This window comes from Macaca thibetana, chromosome X (genome assembly GCF_024542745.1).
Source record: "Macaca thibetana thibetana isolate TM-01 chromosome X, ASM2454274v1, whole genome shotgun sequence".
NCBI classification, from domain to species: domain Eukaryota; kingdom Metazoa; phylum Chordata; class Mammalia; order Primates; family Cercopithecidae; genus Macaca; species Macaca thibetana.
The window spans coordinates 144,454,365-144,478,673 of NC_065598.1; the positions used below are offsets into that span (position 1 = coordinate 144,454,365).

The following is a 24,309-nucleotide window of genomic DNA, read 5'->3' on the forward strand; positions in this document are numbered from 1 at the left end:
GGGCTTCTATTGGGCCTTGCAAATAGGCCCCTACATCTCAAAGCCAGTAACAAGCTATAGCATATTGAATCTTTCTCATGCTTGGGATTTTTTTCTCACTTCTGCCATATCGCTTCTGCTTCCAGTGAGAGAAAGTTCTCTGCTTTTAAGAGTTCATGTGATGAAACTGGGTCCACCTGGTTAAGCCAGGCTACTCTCCCTATTTTAAGGTCCATAACTGTGGTAGGCAGAATTCTAAAGAAGTTTTCCAGGATTCCTGTGCCCTGATTATTCAATCAAACAGTAATCTAAGTAATACTGTGAGGGGACTTTGCAGATGGAATTAAGGTTACTAATCAGCTAACTTTACAATAGGGAGATTATACTGGATTATCCAGGTGTGCCCAGTGTAATCACATGAGCCCTTAAGACAGCAGAAGAGTAAATCGGAGAGATGTGGTGGAAGAGAGATGAGGCAGAAGAAGTCAGAGAGATTCCAGACTTGAGAAGGATTCAGCCTGTTACTTCTACCTTTGAACACGGAGGTAAGGAACCATGAACCAAGGAATGCAGGCAGGCTTCAGAAGCTGAGAATAACTCACAGCTGACAGCCAGCAAGGTAAAGGGGACCTCAGCTCTACAACCCCAAGGAACTAAATTCTGACAAGAGCCCAAATGTGCTTGAAAGCAGATGAATCCCTGGAGGCTCCAGAAAGGAATAGAGCCCTCCTAACACTTTGATTTTGACCCTGTGAAACTAGGCAGAAGACCCATCTGAGTCATGCTGTACCCGGACTTCTGACCTAAAGAACTGAGAGATAATAAGCTTGAGTAGTTTCAGTAATTTGTCATGGTAACAGCAGAAACTAATGCTAATAAATATATCTTCAAAGTCCCCTTTGCCATGTAAAATAACATATTCACAAGTTTCAGGGCTTAAGGCCTGAGTATCTGTGTATTTGTGGGGGTGGGGCATTCTGCCTACCACAACATAAGACACAGTATATTTTTGAACAAGGACTATTTCCAGGGACAAATAGAGGCACTTCATAATGATAAAGGGGTCAATTTGTCAAGATCTAACAATCATAAATGTTTATATGCCTAATAACAAAGTTTCACAATACATGTAGAAAATACTGATCAATCTAAAAGGAGAAATAAAAAAAATCAAACTGTTATAAATGGAAATTAACATTCCTTTCTTAGTAACTAACAGAACACATAAACAGAAAATTACTAAGGATATATATGATTGTAGCAACACTATCAACCAACTTGACCTAATTAATATTAATGAGTTCTTCCCAAAAAAAGCAAAATACAGATTCCTTTCAAAAACACATGGAACATTCACCAAGACAGATTGAATTCTGGGCCATAAAACAAGGCTCAACAAATTTAAAAGGACTGAAATCACACAAAGTAAATAAGCACAATGGAGTCAAACTAGAAATCAACAGTAGAAAAATATCTGGAAAATTCTCGAAATACTTGAAAATTAAATGCCACACTGCTAAATACTCCATAGGTCAAAGACTATGAAGAAAATTGAAAAATATTTTGGATTAAATAAAGGCAAAAACACAATATACCAAAATTTGTGAGATACACTAAAGCAGTACTTAAGGGAAATTTTAGCATCAAATACTTACATTAGAAAAGATATCAAGTCAATAATCTAAAATTCTATCTTATGAAAATAGAAAGAACGTGGAGGTAAGGAACCTCCATGTAAGAAAGGGAAGGAAATTTTTAAAAAGTAAACAGAAAGAACAAACTGATAAATATAAGCACATTAATCAATAAAATACAGTAAAAAGGCATTAGAGAAAAAAATCTATGAAACTAAAAGCAGTTTCTTTGAGAAAATAAGAAAATTGGTAAATCTACAGCCAGAGTAATCAGTAAGAAAGAGTAGGCTCAAATTATTAATATCAAGAATGAAAGCAGGGATATCACTACAAATCCTAAAAATACTAAAGGGATAAGTAGGGGATATTATAAACAACTTTATGCCAGGAAATTTCTTGAAACAAAGACATGGTAACTGCAATTCTAGTTAAAACTTTTTTCACAAAGAAAATGTCAGGCCATGGCAAAATCTACCAAACATTTAAGGAGGAAATAGCAGCAATTCTTCACAAACTCTTGCAAAGAAGATGAGGGGGGAACATTTCCCAATTTATTTTATGAAGCCAGCATTACCCTGATACCAAAACTGACCAAGAAAGAAAACTACAGACCAATATCTCTCATGAACAGAGATGCAAAGATCCTCAAAAGATTTTAGCCAACTGAATTCAGCAATATATAAGGATACTACATTATGACTAAGTCTGGTTTAGCTGGGATTGCAAGATCACAATCCTGGATTAATATCTGAAAATCAGTTAGCAACCTTCGTGGTATTAGTAGGCCGAAAAAGAAAAATCACATGATCATCTCAATAGTTGTTTAAAAAGCATTTGACATAATTTGCTACCCATTCAAGGTAAAAGCTCTAAACAAATTAGGAGTAGAGAAGCATCTATGAAAAACCTGTAGTTATTATGCTTAATGGTGAGAGACTCAATACTTTCCCCTTAAGACAGGAAACACGGCAAGTTTGTCCACTTCAACGCATCTATTCAACATTGTACTAAAGGTCCTAGCCACAACAATAACATGATAAAAAGAAATTAAAAGAATATAGTTTTGAAAGAAAGAAGTAAACCTGTCATTATCTACAGACAACATGATTTTCTGTGTAGGAAATCCTAAGGAATCTACGAAAAAGCTAGTAGATCTAGTAAGTGAATTTAACAAAATTGAAGGATACAAGGTAAATGTACAAAAATTATTGCATTTCTATATAGTAGCTATGACAAATTGGAAACAGAAACTTAAAAATATATATCATTTACTGCAACTTTCCTATAAATTTAAAACTATTCAAAAATTAAAAGTTTATGAAAAATCCACCATTACAATAGCATCACAAATATAAAACAGGGACAAACGTAACAACATATATGCAAAACCTATATACTGACAACTACAAAACACTGGTAGGACTGTGGGGAAGCTAATAAACAATAGAAATTTATTCCTCACAGTTTCAGAGGCTGGAAGTTGGAGATCAGGATGCCAGCATGGCTGGGTTCTGGCGAGTGCTGCCTTCTGGGTGGCAGATGGCAGACTTCTCACACCCTTCACATGGTGAAAAGAGAGTGAGCTAGCTCTCTGGTCTCTTCTTATAAGGACACTAGTTCCAACCATGAGGGTTCCACCCTCATAACCTAATCACCTCCCAATGCCCTGTCTCCAAATACCATCACATTGGGGATTAGAGTCAACTTGTGATTTTTGACGGGACACATTCAGTTCACAACTGCCTAGAAAAATTAAAGATCTAAATAAATGGAGAAATATACTGTGTTCATAGAACACTCACTACTGTTAAGATTTACATCCTTCGTGTATTAGTTTCCTATGGGTGCTGTAACAAACTACCACAAAATTGGTGACTTAAAATAGCACATATTTATTATCCTGTAGCCAGACATCCAAAAACGGTTTCTCTGGGCTAAAATGAAGATGTCAGCAGGACCTACTCCTGGAGACTCTACGGGAGAATCTATTACTTGTTTTTTCCAGAGCTGTATTCCCTTGGTTCATGGCCCCTTCCTCTATCATCAAAACCAGCAGCACAAAATCTTCAAATCTCTCTGTTTCCACCACACTGCCTTCTCTTAATGTTATCTCCCTCTTTTAAGAGAACCTGTGATTGACTGCATTTATTCCCCACTTGGATAACCCCATCATCTCAAGATCTTTAACAGGTTCCATGGAAGTTGGTATCTTTGAGGGCCATGATTTAGCCTACCACACACACCAAATTAACCAAATTATTTTAAAGAATCAATGCAATACCAATGAAAATTGGAAGCCAGCAGGTTCTTCTGTAGAAATTGACATACTGACTTTAAAAGTCATAATGGAAATGCAAAGGACCTAGAATGGGCAAAACAATTCTGAGAAAAAGCAAAGTTGGACAATTTATACTATGTGCTTTCAAAGCTTACTATAAAGCTACAGTAATAAGCACAATGTAGTACTGGCATAAGGATAGATACATAGAACATACTAGAGAGTCGGAAAACAGACCCACACATACTGAGTCAGTTAATTTTCCACAAAGGTGCCAAGGCAATTCAATGGAGAAATAATTATGTTTCAATAAATGGTGGTACAACTGGATAAATGAGGAAAGTACACCTCGACTCTTAAACTCACAACATATACAAAAATTTATGTAACATGGATCATAGACCTAAATGTCATATACACAACTATAAAATGTCCAAAACACATATGAAAAAAAATACTTGCAACCCAGGGTTAGGCAAACATTTCTTAGATGGGATATGAAATTGGACTTCTCCAAAATGAAAAACTCTTACTCTCCAAAAGATATCTATCATTAAGAAAATGACGGCCAAGCCACAGACTAGACGACCATACTCTGAAAACACGTATCTGACAAAGTAATCTGTATCCAGTATATAAAAAGGACTTTTACAACTAAAAAAATAAGCAAACAAGCCAATTAAAAATGGCCAAAAAATTCAGAGACATCCCATCAAAGAAGGCATACAAAAAGCAAATAAGCACACAACAAATACTCAGTATTTTCAGGTGTTAGGACAATGCAAATTAAAACCACAATGAGATAAGATTACACACACACTAGAACTCTTACATATGCTGGTGGGAATGCAAAATAGTACAGCCACTTTAGAAAACATTTTGGAAGTTTCTTATACAGTTAAGTGTATACTTCTTCTATGGCCCAGCAATCCCACACCTAGGTATTTTACTCAAGAAAAATGAAAACATATGTCCACACAAAGACTTGTAATCAAATATTCAAAGAAGCTTTATTCATAATTGCCACTGGTAACAACTCACATATCCATAACTGGTGAATGGTTAACCCAATTTTGGTATATCCATTCAATGGAATACTAATCAGCAGTAAAAAGTAACAAACTACGGGTGAAAAGAACAACACTGATGAATCTAAAACACACTATAAGTAAAATAATTCAGATTGAAAACACAAGATACTATACAATGCTACTTATTTGACATTCTGGAAAGGGCAAAACTCTAGACACAGAAAACAGATCAGTGCGGTTACAGATAAGGAACAGAAAGCTTAGATGTTAAATAACTTGTCTAAGAGCTCAGAGTTGGGAGTCAAACTCTTTGACTCCAAAATCCTTTTAATTCAGTATTATACTAAACAAGTTTTACACTGATAAATGAACATGTTCAGAAAAGCATCTGAATAAGTATCTGCTGAGTAGCTAACGGGTCTCCACTCGGGAAGATTAAGGATAGTCTTTATACTCTTTTGCTTATGATATCTGAGTTTTCTGTAAGGTACGTGTACTATTTTTGCACTATGAAAAATAACACAAGAAACTTCGATTGGAAAAAAGGGAGGAGGGTTGTAAGAAGATGGGACCTACAAAATTAAACTCAGAAGCAAGCCTCTAAGAGAGAAAACTATGCTGGGAAGACCATGAGATTCAGAGGGGTTGCTAACAAAAATATACATAGCATCACTGTGTCATAGTATTCTTACCCGTAAAGTTAGGGCAATAATATGTACCCCATAAGGTGGCTACGAATGTAAGATAATGAGTATAACAAGTGCTTTGTATAAAGCACTAAGTCAGTGGCTCTCAAAGTTTTTAGTATCAAAAATTTTGACGTTTAACTCTTAAAAAGGACTCCGTTTCAGTCTTAACAATTACTGAGGATCCCAAAGAGCTCTTGTTGATGTGGGTTATCCCTATTGGTATTTAATATTTCTGATACAGTGGTTATTCAAAAAATATCTACTCTTTAAAGGTAATAATAAACACATTACATACTAACATAAATAACATTATTTAAAAACATTTCCAAATCCAACACAAATTTAGTGAGAGCAGCAGCACTGTTTCTACAGTTTAGCAAAATTTTAAATGTATGATTTCATAGAAGACGCCTAGATTCTAATATCTACATTGACATTCATTCTGTTGCAATACATTGTTTTGGTTCAAGTATATGAAGAAAATCTGGCCTCACAGAGATGTGTAGTTTGTAGAAGACTACGTGCTCGCAAACGAGACGTTCCCGATAAGTCCTGCTCTTGCAAACGAAGCAGGGCGTTGGGGGCTTGTTTATGTGTAAACATCTTGAAAATCCAGAAAGTCAGGGAAAGGTCAGAAAAACAACAATGTGTCTTGTGACTTGGCAACATTCCACAAACGACTGTATAAAATAAAGCAGAGCGCGCCATTCGAGGCGGCCGCCATGTTTGTCTTGTCTCGTGTTGTCTTGTGTGTTCATTCCTTTGTTTAGGAAACATGCGGACCCCAACAGTAGTTAGAAAAGAACTATTTTAATAGCTCTTTCAGATAATGGTAGATATTCAACAGGACACTGAAACTCAACAAGTGGTAGTTTCTTAAAGGTTAACTGCGATGTGGAATCCGGAATCATATCAATGACCTTTTTGTACTCTGCTACACTGAAATCCACTGGTCTCTCTTATACTTTCAGTGAATCTTTTATCCCAGCATTATTATATAATACAATGTAGGTTGACTGGAAAATATTGGTTTACTGAGTTATAAAGAGCTTTCAAATGTCGACACATTTCATATACAATAGCAAAAAAATATCACATTACTTACCATCTCCACCGACTTCATCAGAAATATTTTAAGTACTGGGAGGCTGTCAAACTCATGGTAGTAGATACAACTTTTCAAAAATTCTGGTTTCCCCATGAAAGATCAAATTTTACCATTTATAAAAAATACCATGAGTTGTTTTCTTTGAAGGTTTGCTTCTTGCATTTTCAAGAAAATGTCTGTCAAACACCATAACACAAATAACCACAGTCTTGTCTGTCAGTTATCCTTCCAAATAAAAATGATACTCCATGAAAACAGCAGCTTGTAACTCAGGCACACATGTTTTTCCTTAAGTCAACCACTGCATTTCAGCATACAACAAGCCTTTATGCATTGTTCTCATTTCATCACATGGAATATTAAACTAGATGTGCATTCAGGGGTCAAGATTAAATGAGATTAATATTTTTCTGCTTTATCAAGGACATTCGTAAGTGAAGCTGGCATTTTTTTTAACTGCAAGTCCAGCATGTGGTGGTGAAGAATCCAGTGACAGAAGACTAGTGTAGCTGGTGCCACTGTCCTGATTTGTGCTCTGGCACCAGGTGTTTGATGCACCACTTTTGCACCACCAGTGCCAATGTCGACCAAGGCAAAGAATGTCTTAGTATTATTATTATTTTGACTTTGCGGATACCTGGAAAGGGTCTCAAGGCCCACCTCCAAGGTCTGTGGAAAACAGTCTGACAACCAGCGTACTCAATACGCATTAATTAATATTATTAATACTCGAAAACAAAAACAGGCTTTTACAAGCTGCTACAAAGAGAGGGAGAACATTTAAAGAAACCAAGATAAAAATGACTTCATCCCTTAGACTTTGGACAAGAAGAGAGCCTGTGTCAAGGTGGGGTGGAGCAGGATTCACAAGTTAATAGAAATGGAGTTATCACCACAAATACAGTGCACAATTAGTAGAGGCAGAAGTTTTCTCTCTTAAAGCAGAGGGGAATATTCCAAAATCTAAAAAAACAGAGCCAATTTGTCAACTAAAGCCTGTGGCTACAAATATAATTATCAGAAACAATGGACTTGAAAACACACAATTTAAAAGAAATTAGTGGATACAAACATTAACAAATGCTAAGATAATGAAAGACACAGGATTCATATGTAAATTAGATAATAGTACAGGTAATTTTTATCCTAAAGGATTTTCAGACTATAAATAAAAAAATAGACTGCTGGTGGTGGTTGGGGGGGTAAATGCTGTAAGCTAACTTCATTATCCTCTGTAAAACAGTTTCCTTATTTAATAAAAAAAGAGAATAGTGGAACTAAAGAAAAGGGAAGTACCAAAATGTTTTAAATGCTGGAAAAGTGATTATTTATGTGGTTTTTGACATAATTTAAAGGAAACTTAAAATTTTATGTCTATTACATGGAAAAGAGAAAAGAAGATAAACTTACAAAAGGACACACAAAACATAATTCATGATTCAAATACTAGGGTTAGAAAAATATACATGGGCTGAATGTTCTTTTATTAATTTCCTACTGCTGCCATTCAAAACTGCCACAGACCTAGTGGCTTAAAGAGCATAAACCTAGTAGTTTAAAAAGCATAACCCTTACAGTTCTGGAGGTCAGAGTCCAATATGGGTCTTGCTAGGCTAAACTTAAGGTGTCAGCAGGACTATGCTTCTGAAGGCTCTAGGAGAGAATGATTCTTTGCCTTTTCTAGCTCTAGAGGCTGCCACATTCCTTAGCTCATGGCCCCTTCCTCCATCTTCAAAGTCAACAATGAAGAATGCAGTCCTTCTCATACTGAATCACTCTGACCTCCTTTTCTGTCTCCCTCTTCTATATTTAAGGACCCTGTAAATACATTGGCCCCAGCCAGAGAATCCAGAATAATCCATCTTAAGGTCAGCTGATTAGCAAACTTAATTCCATCTGCTACCTTAATTCCCCTTTGCCATGTAACAAAACATATTCCCTGGTTTCATGGATTAGAATGTGGACATACTTGGGGGTCATTATTCTGCCTACCACACCTCTATAAAAAGAAAGCTTGCTTCCTAGATTAAGAAAGTAAATCTGTTACATTCAAGAGTTACACTTGGAATCAGAGTCAAAAGTCGAACCAACTATCAGAAATCAGATGACAGAGGTTTAGCACGCCTGGATAAAGATAAGAGCAACAATTTACTATCTTTAAAATGAGATAAATTAGATTTCAAAGCCAAAAGTATTAAAATGCCAAGAGGACTAATAAGGAAAACCTAAATAACAAAAACCTAACAACATGACCATGGAATATGGAAATAATTTTAGAAGTTTTCTTTCTTTTTTTTTTTTTTTTTAATTTGAGACGGAGTCTCGCTCTGTCGCCCAGGCTGGAGTGCAATGGCGGGATCTCAGCTCACTGCAAGCTCCGCCTCCCGGGTTTATGCCATTCTCCCGCCTCAGCCTCCGGAGTAGCTGGGACTACAGGCGGAGCTTGCAGTGAGCTGAGATCCCGCCACTGCACTCCAGCCTGGGCGACAGAGCGAGACTCCGTCTCAAAAAAAAAAAAAAAAAAATTACTAAAATACAATTGAAACATAAAAACACCTGGGCAGCTGCCAAAACAAAACTCAGAGAAAATGTGTTCATTTCAAATGTTTAAATAAAAGTAGAAAACAAAGAAAAAAAAAAGAGGCAAAGGAAAACTAGTAAACTGAGTTTCTAAGAAATTTGGGGGGAAAGCCAAGACATGAAAATAATAAAAGTAAAGGTAGAAATATAGATATGAAAATGAAACTGATCAGTAATCCCAACAGCTGGCTTTAAAAAAAATTAAACTACAAAGCTGATCAAGTAAACCAAAGTAATATAATCAGAAAGTTCAAAAGATGTAATTCATACACATTCCTAGTTGGGGAAAGAGGATAGTATCTTAACTATATCAATATACTTGGAAGCAAAGTCTAAAAGGTGACTGCATAGCCAAAAGGAAATATCAAGCCTGATTTGCAAGAGAATACACAATAATGTGCAATAATACAGTGATAAGAAAATGCATTTACAAAGATAAGTTACAGTCATAGCCTAAACTACTTTGAGTTACTTTTCAAGAAATATTCAGACCAGATTCCAAATATAAAAATAGACTGCTTAATTCTCCACAAACCTGGGAGAATTGGGAGGTTCCGGTTTAACATTAATCACTACTTCTTAAAATGCACCTTTCCAGTTACACCTTTAGAATGGATTTATTCCACTCTCATTTGAATCTGTAGTGTTAGTATATTATGAATCACTAAGTAGTGTTACCTGGTGTCCTCTCTGAAATTTATATGGAGCTTTCTGCTCAGGCTCAAATTCCCTCTCTCCAGTTTGCAGGGTTGGGAGAATAGGTAGAGAAAAGGAAGCAGGGAGGGAGAGAATATACATAGCAAAGGAATGATGACTCTGACTGTAAAAGTTCTGGTATCTGTTTTCTGCATATCATAAGAATGCAGCTGGACTCTTTTTAGACCTATCAGTTTTTTTCCAGTGGAAGCTGCTGGCTTCCCTGGAGCACATACACGCGCCTTAACACATGCCTGCATGCACGTACACACGCACAGGCACATACGCACACACAAACTTTGGATGGCACATCCCAGTTTACAGCTTGACAGCATGGCTCCAAATGACAACCTGACATTCTCACAAACTATCAAGGGAATTGCCCCTCTTACACCTTATTAACCAAATTTAAAGTCTTTTAGTGGAGATTTTAGCTGGTTTTATTAAGATGAAAAATGTTTAAGAGCATTTAACCAGTAGATACAAAAAAGCACAAAAGCCAAATAATAGCAGAGCCCACGCCAGTAGGAAGATCTGCATTTAAGTTCCTCAACTGCTATTCATCAGCGGTGTGGTCTTGGGTGAGTTATTTTCCCCCAGGTCTGTTTCCTCATCTGATTCCTCATATACTGATTCATTAAGACAAGGGTATGTGAAAGCACTGTGTAAATGATACATTTTACCCATTCTAGTTTTAGCAGTACTATGAAAGACAAAAGTTCTGCCACACTGTAGGTAACAACCTTGTTCAGTAATCATTGTTGTCACTATTAGGTTGGAGCTGACAAAGTATGAGTCTCCACTTATAAAGCATCTATCTCCAGAGTCCGAAGCTTTTGTCTTAAATTCCAGTCACCTTGTACAGGCATGACATATCAGGCAAAATAATTAAAAACTCAAGCTCCATATTAAAAAGCTTAACTTCTGGAGTCCTAGGAAACTATCTAAAACTCCTTCAATTCACCGTCTCTCCTGTACAACAAAGATTTCCCAGTGGTAGATGTCTATTTGTACTCAACATCCACTCATTCAGCACCTAATTCAGCACCTCCAAATCCTGGCCCTTAAAGAACACAGCTAAGAACAATGTGTGTATAATTATCAAGTAATAGGAATGATATTTTTAAAGCTAGAAATTATACATTCAAATGAGATTTCTCTCCTTTAACCAGTCCCCTTGGGAGGCAATGCAGTAATTCCAATGGTACTTCATTACTCAAATCATCTTTGAAGCTTTTTTCTTGGAAGCACCTTAAGAACCTGCAGTCTGATCTTCTGACTATTCCAAATGGTACTACATTTTCACTGAGGGTGGATTCGAATTTTGGAAATGGCAGTCAGTCAGAGCCAAGGTTAGTGAATAGGATGTGTGATCAAACTAGGTGGAACTATTTTGGTTGAAAATGATAGATGATCATAAAGCAATGAGATGGATCCTCTTATGTGATATGTAAACTGACTTTAAAGGGAATTCCAGATGAGTAACAAGGAGTATGAACGATGGCATAGGTTTATACATTCTCTTTCCCCAAGTAACTTCTTTGAATGACAACACTCATTTGGATGTATAAGCGCCACTAAGAGGTTTGTTTTAATTACTTACAATTTGTAAATAGAGGGTTCCTTAGTATACTGGATCTACAATGTCATGGGGGAAAGGAGTTGTCACTTAACTAGAAATACGGCATGGCATGCGGGAAAGAGCACAGGCTTCATGAGACTGACGTGGATTCGAATCTTGACTTGGATTCTTCCTGTCTGAGAAACTTCAGGGAAGTCACAAGCTGTCAAGACTTTAAAATAAGGCTGATATCTAATTTTGCAGGGTTGTTGTAAAGATCATGGATAATGGATGCAAAGCCCCTACATTGGGCCTGGCATGTGGTGGGTACTCAAGAAGTCACAGCTATTATTAACAGCAACATCAGTAAAATCAAGACCATTTTCTGACTGTAGGTGGCTTGAGAGGACAGAACAACAAATAAGCAGTCACTTGAGTGCTAAGTAGTTCATTGACAGTATTGACAGTACACTTGTGCATTGGATACTGCTTTCTTAAAAACAATAACGTGTAAAAAACATTTGCAGTAACTAACACTATATATTTTTAATTCACACGACACATGTCATCTGCAGTGCTCATACCACACGGACCTCTTCACTACCTGAACATACCAGGCACTATCATGACCCCATGCCTTTGTGTACTTTGTCCCTTCTGAGATACGGAAAGGGGCCAGCCCCTCCACACCTATGGGTATTTCTCATCAGGTGGGACAAGAGACTGAGAAAAGAAACAAGACACAGAGACAAAGTATAGAGAAAGAACAGTGGGCCCAGGGGACTGGTGCTCAGCATATGGAGGACCCGCACCAGCCCTAGCCTCTGAGTTCCCTCAGTATTTACTGATCATTATGTTTACTATCTTAGCAAGGGGAGTGTAGCAGGGCAACAGGTGGGGAGAAGGTCAGCAGGGAAACATGTGAGCAAAGGAATCTGTATCATGAATAAGTCCAAGGAAAGGTGCTGTGCCCGGATGTGCACATAGGCTAGATTTATGTTTCTCTTTACCCAAACATCTCAGTGTAGCAAAGAGTAACAGAGCAGTATTGCTGCCAGCATATCTTGCCTCCAGCCACAGGGCGGTTTTCTCCTATCTCCAAATAGAACGAATGGGAATGGTCAGCTTTACACCCAGACATTCCATTCCCAGGGACAAGCAGGAGACGGAAGCCTTCCTCTTATCTCAACTGCAAAGAGGCCTCCCTCTTTCACTACTCCTCCTCAGCACAGACCCTTTATGGGTGTCATAAGGTCCTTCCTTTCCCATGAGGCCATATCTCAGGCTGTCTCAGTGTGGGAAAACCTTGAACAATACCCAGGTTTTCTTGGGCAGAGGTCCCTGCGGCTGTCCGTAGTGCACTGTGTCCCTGGTTAATCGAGAATGGAGAATGGCGATGACTTTTACCAAGCATACTGCCTGCAAACACATTGTTAACAAGGTACATCCTGCACAGCCCTAAATCCATTAAACCTTGATTCATTACAGCACATGTTTCTGTGAGCACAGGGTTGGGGCTAAAGTTACAGGTGAACAGCATCTCAAAGCAGAAACAATTTTTCTTAGTACAGATCAAAATGGAGTTTCTTGTCTTCCTTTTCTACATAGATACAGTAACAATCTGATCTTTCTTTTCCCCACAAGATACCCTTCCAACTCTCTGGTCTGATGACAACCCTACAATTTTAGCTCAAAAGTCTGGCTCAAAAGACTAGCTCAATTCAAAACCTAGCTCAAAAGTTATTTCCATTATAGACTCTTCCCTGCCTGCTCGAGACAGAACTAGTGGCTCTGCCATTTGTACTTCCAAGACATTTGTTTTCTTTCTCTGTAATGCCTCATACTCTACTGAATTCTTATTTCCCTTTCATTTCTGCTTCTTCCACTAGGCTTATGCATTGAGAGGAGGACTATATTCCATTTATTTTTGTACTTAGAGCACCTAGTACATCGCTTGGCATGAGATAGGAACCTAGGAGATGTTTGATGAATCAATGTTCTAAATATACTTTGCAAATAACTATTAGAGGCCAGGTAGCTGCCTTTAGTGAACTATATTACCAGCAATCGCATTCCTTTTTCCTGACTTCAAACAAGGTACAAGATAACTTATATGGACTACAGAATGTCTTTTGAAGATGCAGCATATAGAAGTTTCCAAACACTACTGATCTACAGTACCCCATGCCCACATGACGGAACCCCTGGAGCAACATTTCTCAGCCTTTGTTCCAGTCTAGCCCACCTGAGGGATATACCACACTCTCATCAGGAGCTCACCACACAGATGACTAAGAAGGCCCAGTAGAGTTCTCACAGCCTTCCAGTGCCACATGGCTGCGAGGGTGGAAGAGCCTTCTCTGAACCAGCAACTCCCCCAAAGTAGCAGAAAATTTCAAGGCTCCGTGGTGAGTGCAGGGAGCCCACCTAATGCTACCTACTACCAGATCCCTACCACCCAAAATGCCTCAGAATCAGTTTGCCTATTCTAAGAACAGGGCTCTTTCACTGTTAGGAAGCCTCAGGCATTCAAGGAAGGACTTGTTTGTGAGTCCAGTACATCTGTTTCAGCATGTGTTAACCTGCACAACTAAAAAGCAATTATGAAAAGAAGTTCATGATCAACCAGTTCTGTGCCAGATGGAAATAGGCAGAGTGGGTCAGCTGGCAGCCCTGTACATCTGAGTGTTGACACCCGTGAATCATTCTCTGTCACTGCAGTTTCCAGAGCCTTGCCAACACGGCAATGGGTTCAGACTTACCAAGATCCAAAAGGTTGGAAAGGGGATCTGGAGCCATGACCCATGCCTTGGGACCCACCAAACTATGACAGTGACTATTTCTGTAACAAAGACATACTCTTCAAAGTAAATATAGCCATATTCTGCCTTAGTGCCATGTTATTTCCCATCTTTCCAATGGAATGGCTGCACTCTGAAGGTGGGAAGAGTGTGAGAAGAAAGAGAACCAGGCCACAGACCACCAGGAAAGCAGTGATTGAAGGCAGCAGCTCTAGATTTCTCTTATAGGCTCTGGAGAGTTATCCACTTATTTATTCAAAAAATATTTATTGAGCCAGGTACTATTCCAAGTATGCAGGCTACAATACTGACACAGTCACAGCCTTGACCCCATAGAACTTAAAGTTTAGTGGGGAGGCAGGTATTAATCAAATAAGAATCCAGACAGACACATGGGTACAAATATGTACTATGATGGAGGAGTAGTAAATACTACAGGAACCGTAGAAACAGGGAGCAGTAAATCTGGTCAGGGAAGTCAGGAGAGCTTCCCTTAGCAAGTGCCAAGTGAGGATAAAAAGCAGTTCACTAGGCCTAGAGGAGAGGAAAAGAGAGGGAAACATTCCTGGTAAAGAGAACAGTAGGTGACAAGGTTCTGGGATAGGAGGGAGATATTGAATGGATTCAAAATTAGAGGCAGGGGGCAAAGCAGTAGCATCAAGGTTTGAATCCCCAGCATAAGGTAACTTCCTGTGTACACCCCTCAGTTTTCTTTCTAGCTATTGGGAAGGCCTTCCTCAGCATTCAAGGGGACTAAAGCACATTGTCAAAAACTAGTAGTGCTCAGGAGACATGAAACACTACCAGCTAAAAAAACAAATCTGATTTACCAATAATACCTGGCCAATGTCCTCTTGAAATATCTGTAAAATTAAGGAACTCACTACCTCTGGCAACAATGAATCAGGAAAATGGCACAGTATAAAAGACCTTTAAACTTTTCAGGCAGAAATACATTTTAATCCAGGTAGAATTAAGATATTGATAAATATGTTGATAATTACTATAAATCTGCTTAGATACCAGGTATTTCATTGTAATTTCATATAATAATTTTTTTGGGGGGGAAAGGGCTAAAGGAAAAAATGGTTAAAGGTAATATCAGTGTAGCACTATTTTGCTTTGGTAACTCTGTTAGCCTGTTTGATCACTTGAGGCAGTTTCTTGTGGCTTCTGAATTATCTGTCACCTTGCAAACAAGTCATGTAGCTTTCTATTTGTAAGGCACTTTGTAATCAATCATTAATTGGCCTCCTTACCCTGCTGAGAGATTATACTCATTCTACAGATAAAACAATAGATGAGTGAGTTGCCCAAGGGCACAAAACGATTCAGTTTTTACTTAACTTTCTTATCACCATCTCCAAATAGAAGACACACATGGCTTGTCCAGCTACAGCACCAACCCTACTACCCTGCAGACCAATCCTAACCCCTTGATGCAGCAGAGGAACGGACTGCAGTTAGTTCTGTTACCTCCTCTATGCCTTCCAGGCCAGCAATGATAATGTCTGCACTGTGTTAGAGACACTGGCACTGCAGACCAGAACATGAACTCAAAGTGGAATAAGAGCACATAGAAAGTCACAATGACTCACAAGTTAAAATGTCACCATCCCTAGGGAGACTGCACCCTCAACATACAAATACTTCCCTAAAACTTCCTTTCATCCTCAACAAGCAGCCAAGACAACGGTCCCCAGAGTTGACCCCCATAGTACAGCACTGCACAGTACTGTAAGGCATCTTAAGTGTACAAGCCCTTCTTCACCCCTATGCTGAGACCGCCAGCATCTAAAGCACCTAGCATAGGTTACAGCACACAAATGTTCACTGAGCGCATGTCTTCCCAACTAGCAAATAAGGGAAACGCATACTCCCTTCGGAGAGCAGTGCACTTAAGTGATCAGTTAGGCCAACTCCTTATTTTACAGAAGGGCCAAAGAAGGGCAGAGAATCACCCAGTTACATATGGCCTGGTCTCCAATCCAAGTCTTAGGGCTCAGTTTAGTTCCACAAACATTTTATATGCCAGATACGGTGGGTGGGAGGCGCTGGGGACACTGAGATGAGCAGGAGATGGTCTCAACTTCAGGGAGCTCACAGCCTGGGGGAAAGAACAGTTACAAAACAGTCGGGCAAGTGCAAGGACAGGCGCTTGAGTTCTTAGCCAGTGTTTTCTCCACACTGTCCACTGGGTGTTCCCCAGCTGGGAAAGAAGGCCAGCAATATCTACTTCCTGCAAATAAACTTGTAGTGAAGACTGATGAGAAAATGAGTATGGAAAATGATCAGGCTTACCCAGAAATGCATTATATAAGGCATTGCCATACCCTGACACTGACTCCAAGTATTCAACACTGTTGCAGGTATCCGTTCAACAAAGAAGCAAACAAGAGAGGGATGGGCATAAACCCAAGGAAAACCCCAAGGACTGCGCGGAACTGGAGGAAACAGCTGGGGTGGGGGTAGGGGTGTTGGGTCAAGTGAGACGGCCCTGACGCGGAGAATGCAGGGCCCGCAGCGGGGTAGAAGAGGATGGAACCGAGAGGAAGAAATTGGGAAACCAATGAGGGACAGCAAGCAGAGAGGAATGGGGCTCCCTTGGGGCAGGACGGGGCCCGCGGCCGGGCAGGGGCTGAAGGCACCGGGCACGGGAGGAGGAAGCGGGCGGGCGCCGAGGCCGACTGCTTTGCCTGGGGACAGCTTGCACCCGCAGGGAGGCTCGGGCAGGCTCCCGGGTCCTCGGGCTGCAGCATCTCGCCCGCCGTGTCTCCCCGGAGCCGAACACCAGCAATTGCCCGAGCCCGCAGCGCGGACTCCCGGGGACGCCAACGACGCCGCCTCACCTCGGGTTGAAGTCCTGGAAGAGGCCCCTCAGGTTCATGGCGGAGAACTTCACCGCGGCGTCCTCCTCCTCCTCCCCCGCAGCCCGTGCTGCACAGCCTGCGCCTTACAGCGGGTTCATGGCGCCAGCTCCAGCCGCGTCCCCGCTGCTGCTCCCGCTACTGCTCCCGCCACCGCCACCGCCGCCGCCGCCACCGCCACCGCCACCGCCCAGAGAAACCTGAGCCACCGCCCCCTGCCCCTCCTTCCGGGCTTCCGTACGGCGGCCGCGCATGCGTCCGGAGCCCCGCCCAGAGCGCACAGCGCTGAGAGGCCCCCATGCCTGGGTCTGCACGCGACCCGCCGAGGAGACGAGATGGCAGGGGGATGGAGGCTGGGAGTGAGCAGGGCACCGAGGAAGGGGATACTGACGGGCTGAAGTCCTGCAGGGAGGGAGCGCGCCGCCGAGGAGTCTGGCGGACAGGTCTTGGCAGACACCTGTCACCTTGGCCCGCGCTACCTTCTGGAGATTTTCCCCAGTGACAACTGAGCCCTGGGAGTAGTGACAACGAGTGAGACGTTGCGTTTTGGCGATGTCATCCCAGGCTTCACCTGTCACATCTGTCAACGACTCCAAAGTTTGGGTCCCAGCTTCCCTTCCAGTTCCCAAGGCAGCATGTCCAGGTATGCTGGCTATTCCCAACTCAAGCTACCTAGCCCCAAAGTCACTTCCCGTCACAACCGCCTCCCCCTCCTGGGTTCCCTTTTTCCCTTAGCAGCAGGCCTATTCGTAGGGGGATATTCAAGCAGGAGACGTGGAAATCATCCTCATTTTTCTAACCCAATTCAGAGCCTCCTTGGATCCTGTCTAAACTTTGTGGTCACTTCACACTGACGTCTGCCTCCACTCCAGGCTGCCCTACTTACAGGTACCAGGTTCATCTTCCTTGGGCAAGTCAACATCTTTGAGTCTCAGTTTTTCTCCTCTGGAGAATGGAAAGATAAAATCCTCTTTTCTAAGCGTGTTAGGAAGATTCAGTGAGATCATGTGCATAACACACTGCCTGGTACACGCTAGGTGTTCAAAGAATGCTGTTGATATCTGGTACTCTTTCAGGTGTCGGCCCCTCGAGGATTTTGTTTGCTTTTGGAATCCAAGAGCAAGACAAGCTCATAGCAGGTGACCTAGTTTACCATCTTCACTTCGGGCAGATTTAAGTTTTCATGAGCACAGCAATGTCTTAAACATTAGTCTAGTATCATTATGGATAGTAGTCATCCTTTGTTGCAATAGCAGAGTTTCACAAATGACAATTTTATACTGTTTAGCCCCAAGGGCAGCTTGAGAGAATCACAATTGCTATAGTCATACTTGGCCTTGATGTATCACCTTTCTTCTGAGAATGTAAAAACATATCATAAGTGGTAATTAAGCTTCCCAACACCCACTGGGTAATGGATATTATTATATGAGCTGATTTTAAGGATGAGTAACCCAAATCAAGTTTTCATCTGCTGAAGCACCAGGACCCTGTCCCAGACTTTTTCACCCATCTTCCTTTCCCATCATCTGGGTAAAGTCCAATGTGTAGCCCAGAGGAGGTTCTCAATAAACACTCAAATACAGACGAGGAACTAAGGTACCGAGAAGCTTGTAAAACAGACCCTGAGCAAGCCAGCAAGTAAGGGTGGAGGAGCACAGATGCAACTCAGGGTCTAGCTGAACCTGAAGTCCACACCGTTAGAAAGAGATGCTTGCCAGTGGTCAGATTGGACAGCACCATCTTCATTACCAGTGACCTTGCCCCAAGCAGGCATGAGAAGATGGTCTGCCAGTTCAGACACTTGAATAACAGGCACCGTTGTCCTTTCAAGAGCTTCATAGATAGAGACCAGGCAGGCTTCTCAGAGTCCAGATCCTTGAGGGCAGATGCTATTTTAGTGAGATCTCAGGGAGTCCTGGAGCTGAACCACCGCTCTACAGGCCCACAAGTTCAGTTTTAGCAGTTCTTCCAGAGTTGACCAGGCCCTAGAAGCTATCTAGCAAAGGCAACAGGGCACTGATGCACAAATTACTTGTCAGTGTGTTCTTTAGCTCTGACAAGGTAAATTGCCAAGAGGAACATACGAACCTGTCTGTGAGGAAATACAGGAAGAACTGGACTTTCCCGAGGCCTTACATCCCCAGTCTTCAAGAGGTGAATTACCTGGACTGCTTCTAGAAGCCCAGCCCGGTACACTACTGGGAAAAAAAAAAGCCAGAAACCAGATGTCCATCTGGTCCTCTCTCCAGCAAGTGCAAAAGACCCTACTGACAACCCGCTGCTCACTTCAGAGCCCTCACTCAGTGTCCCACCCTAGATGGAGGTCCAAAGCCTCAATGACCTGTGTAGACAGACCCACAAGTGATCCTGACATTAGAGAAAGATCCTGGGCCATATGCAGGCACCAGGATTGTTGGGAAGCTTAATTACCACTTATGAAATGTTTCTACATTCTCAGAAGAAAGGTGACATATCAAGAGTAAGTATTACTAGTGGAGAAGATGACACCCACATCTTCTCCACTAGCAGAGTTTGACTTTATCTTTTTCTTGACTTGCCACAAAATTCCAGGGCTATCTTACTAGGGGCTCCCAGTGTTCTTCACTCAAAGGCAAGAAATGGCTCTGGATTGAAAAAGCATGACCCCCAAATAAGCCAGAAAGCATATTCTTGTGACTTTGGGGTGGGCTTAGGTTACAGTGTTCCAGAAGCATTAGTGTATATCTGACCATGGTTTTAAAGACTAACTTGGATTTGTACCACCCTTCTGATAAGTTGGTGGCTTGACCAATTCAATATTCACATTAGCTCCAATGTGGTGATATAGGATGGCTGTCCTCTGAAGAGCAAGGCCCTGGTGAAGAGAATCCTGGTGCATTTAGACACTTGGACTGGGGAGACCTGGCATAGGGGAAGAAAATGGCAGTGGAACAGCTCTCCACACCACCAAGGCTCCTTCCCTGGCTGCAGCAGTAGAATGGAGAGAGTGTGGAATTAGTAGATTCGAACTCAACACCAGCTTCACCCTTGCTCCAGTGGAGGGAGGGCCCGCTGGGATCCAGTCCCTGCAAGGTCTATGGGACTATAAAGAGCTTCTGGGAGGTCAGATTGACAAGTTCTTTAGCCAGGAAACATGGAGGTGCCAGTCTGCAAGGCTTTCTCAGTCTGGAATTCCCCACTCTAGGTTCCCTAAAGTCCACACTTTGAATGCCACCAGTTAGAGAATTGCTGAAGATGCTGGGAATTAATCCACCTGCGGAATGCAATCTCCCCCTTCCTGACAGAACCCGTTGTTTCAGACAACTTTAGCCTAACTTGGATGCACATTGAGATCTCCCTGGGAGGTGAGTAGGTCTGGAGTCTAGACAGGGATTTGGTTAAATACAGGGCTAGATTTAGGGGCTTGGAGAACTGGAGGAAGAGATTGCGGGGAGGCAACCGAAGGGACCACAGAGGTAGTAGCTATAGTTCTGCTTGGACTAGCAGCAACCCCCATGGCCTTCCAGAGCCCAGAAGGAGCCACCTCCTCAGGGAGTCTTCCCTCAGGTATCAAACTACAGTTACTGAGAGAGAAGAGGGAGGGAGGACAATCCCAAGGCCCCAGTGGACCTCCTGTCACCCAGGGTAGCCCTGGGAGTGGGTGGTTTATCATCCCTCATGGAGCAAGCTTTCTACTAAAGGAAGCAGGGGCCATTTCCTGTTGGAAGGCAGAATGGGGAGCATTTGCCTGGGCCTGCAAACCACCACGGTATCCCTTTGCTGCTTCTCTGGACCTCTCCTGATGCCAGGGTTTCCAGGAAGCCTTCCCAGCTGTGCCACACTCCTCCAGGGTGCGGTGTATGCAAAGCCCAGGTCAAGTGCATGTGGCCAAGCACATGGGGCAGACAAAAAGGCCCATGCTTGCCAAAGGTCACCAACCAGCTGCCCACATGATTCCTTTTTCTGCTTGTTCCCAACCTGCTCTCATTCTTGAATCTCCACTCACTGCTTGTCTTTCTCCCTTTGTGTTTCCACATTGGATTTCTGACACATTCCTCTGGGGCTCTCTGCCCTACTAATCAAATGCACTCTTCCTCATCTTGCCTTCCCCTAATGGATCCTTTCATCTTGGGTAGGCTGTAACCTTCACTCCTTTAGTCGCATTCATCTGACATATATCTTCCAGAGTGTCTGCTTTGTGCCGGGTGCTGTGGAAGGCACTGGGAACACACAGATATGAATAATGAAAACACAGCATTGTGCACGATAAGCATTGGGGATGTGGGAACCGCCGAGCTGAATCTGAAAGAAAAAATAACATTGCAGGGTAGGAAGAGAGGAAATGAGGTTCCAGGCAGAGTAAACAACAGTTGTAAAAGCACAGAAGTCAATGAGTGGAGGCAGGTGCACCATTTTGGAGAACAGTGTTGTCTGCAACCATCCTCCCTTCCCTTCCCACCACCCCACTCTGCCTACAGGCAGCTGTGCGTGTGCTCTCTCAGCTCTCTGCACTTGGAGGACTCAGTTCTAGAGTCCCATGATGCTTCCCCACTATGACCCTGCATCCTTGGATCCCGGTATGCAGTAGGTGCTCAGGCAATGGTTATGAAATGAATGCTGATGTTGGACAGTCACAGGGCACAGACAAAAAAGCAGTTCTTCCTCATCCCTTGCCTCAAACCAGGCAACTTGTGTCTGCAGAAACAATGGCCATTTCTTTCCAAGTTTCTAATATCTGCAGACATTATCTGTGGGTACCCACATTCCCATTTTCCTACCAATCATTGACATGTTGAGGTTTTTTGTGTCTTCTTATAAAACAACTTATACTGTGCTTGTACAGTTCTAAGATGTGAGATGAACCATCTATTTAATAACAGATATTCAGGGGAAAAACCCTGCATGAATCAATGTACTTATGCATCTTATGATCTATACTCTTTCAGAAATATTACCATGTATAGGAGAAGGTGCACCTTAGATGTTCAGCATTAATTGCTCCTTCTTATTGATCATGAGAAGGCCTACTCTGGGCCATCTAATTGTTGTTATGAGTTGAATTGTACCCTCCAAAATATACCCTTCAATATGCTGAAGTCCTAATCCCCAATACCTGTGAAGGTGACCTCACTGGTAATAGGGACTTTGCAGCTGTAATAAAGTTAAAATGAGGTCATTGGAGTGGGCCCTTAATCCAGTATGACTAATGTCCTTGTAAGAAAAGGGAAAATGAAACACAGACCCAGAGAGAAAACAGCCATGTGAAACTGAAGCCAGAGACTGGAGTGATGCTGCCACAAGCCAAGGAATACCTGGGGCTACCAGAAGCTGGAATAGGCAAGGAAAGATCTTCGCCTAGAGCCTTCAGAGGGAGCACAACCCTGCCAACACCTTGATATTGGGCACTGAACCTCCAGAACTGAGAGAGAATTAATTGGTGTTGTTTTATACCACACACTTTGTGGTACGATACTTTGATATGGCAGTCCCAGGGAACTAGTGCAATCTTAACCAGTGCTCTGAAGTTGTGCTATGGTTTGGTTTGGCTGTGTCCCCACCCAAATCTCATCTTGAATTGTAGTTCCCCGTATCCCCACGTGTCATGGGAGGGATCTACTGAGAGTTAATTGAATCATGGGGGCAGTTACCCTCATGCTGTTCTTGTGATACTGAGTGAGTTCTCACAAGATCCGATGGTTTTGTAAGAGGCCTTTTCCCTTTTTGCTCAGCTTTTCTTCTTGCTGCTGCCATGTGAAGAAGGACATGTTTGCTTCCCCTTCTGCCATGATTATAAGTTTCCTGAGGCCTCCCCAGCCCTGCAGAACTGTGAGTCAATTAAACCTCTTTTCTTTATAAATTACCCAGTCTCTGGTATTTCTTCATATCAGCATGAGAATGGACTAATACACCCCATTTTTCAGATGAGGAAGCTGGCAGATCACTAGGGGTCAGGCATAGAAAAGGTGCAGCCGGAACAACTAATATTTTATAGCCTGTATGAGTCGGGGTTCTCTAGGGGGACAGAACTAGTAGGATATATATGTGTATATATATTTAAAGGTGAGTTTATTAGGTATTAACTCACACAATCACAGGATCCCACAATAGGCTGTCTGCAAGCTGAGGAGCAAGGAGACCCAGTCCAAGCCCCAAAACTGAAGCCCTTGGAGACCAATGTTCAAGGGCAGGAAGCATCCAGCATGGGAGAAAGATACAGGCTGGGAGGCTAGGCCAGTCTAGTCTTTTCACATTTTTCTGCCTGGTTTATATTCTAGCCATGCTGGTAGCTGATTAGATGGTTCCCACCCCGATTAAGGGTGGGTCTGCCTTTCTCAGCCCACTGACTCAAATGTTAATCTCCTTTGGCAACACCCTTACAGACACACACCCAGGATCAATACTTTGTATCCTTCAATTCAATCAAGTTGACACTCAGTATTAACCATCACAGAGTCTTACCCAAACCACTCGGAGGTGGCTTCCAGTTCATTATGTGGGCATAATTATGTCCTCAGAGACATAATTCCTCTTCTGGCTGCTTTCTGGGAGGAAATGGAGAAAAGGAAATCGGAAATATTATTGGCTCAAGAGAGGTTTGCAGTTGACAAGTAGGTAACCCTAGGCTGATTCAAACCTTGAAAATGATTGTGTGAGCAACAATAATTTTTTTTAAAAAAAAATCAATAGTTTTGGAGGTATAGTTGATTTTTGGTTACATGGATACATTCTTTAGAGGTGATTTCTGAGATTTTGGTGCACCCGTCCATCACCTGAGCAGGGTACACTGTGCCCAATATGTAGTCTTTCATCCCTCACCCCTGCCTATCCTTCCCCCTGAGTCCCCAAAGTCCATTATATCATTCTTACACCTTTGCATCCTCTTAGCTTAGATCTCACTTCTAAGTGAAAACATACAATGTTTGGTTTTCTGTTCCTATGTTACTTCATTTAGAATAACGGCCTCGAGGTCCATCCAAGTTGCTGCAAAGGCCATTATTTTGTTCTGCTTTATGGCTGAGTAGTATTTCATGGTGTCTATATACCACATTTTCTTTATTCACTTGTTGGTTGACGGACATTTAAGTTGGATCCATATTTTTGCA

General features: G+C 41.9%; 2 protein-coding genes across 3 annotated transcripts in view; both read right to left on the bottom strand.

Moving 5' to 3' along the window:
- Nucleotides 1-17,544, bottom strand: part of TMEM185A (transmembrane protein 185A) — a 33,492-nt gene extending 15,948 nt beyond the window's left edge. The window contains exon 1 of one of the 2 annotated variants that reach the window (XM_050775200.1): nt 17,207-17,544. In XM_050775200.1, the coding sequence (XP_050631157.1) occupies nt 17,207-17,244 (38 nt within the window). In that variant the 5' untranslated portion in view covers nt 17,245-17,544. The remainder of the gene's footprint in view (nt 1-17,206) is intronic. The other variant, XM_050775199.1, reaches the window with a different exon arrangement.
- The window catches only part of IDS (iduronate 2-sulfatase), a 308,093-nt gene that overhangs the window by 161,329 nt on the left and 122,455 nt on the right, over nt 1-24,309 (bottom strand). The gene's annotated exons all lie outside the window — the stretch shown is intronic.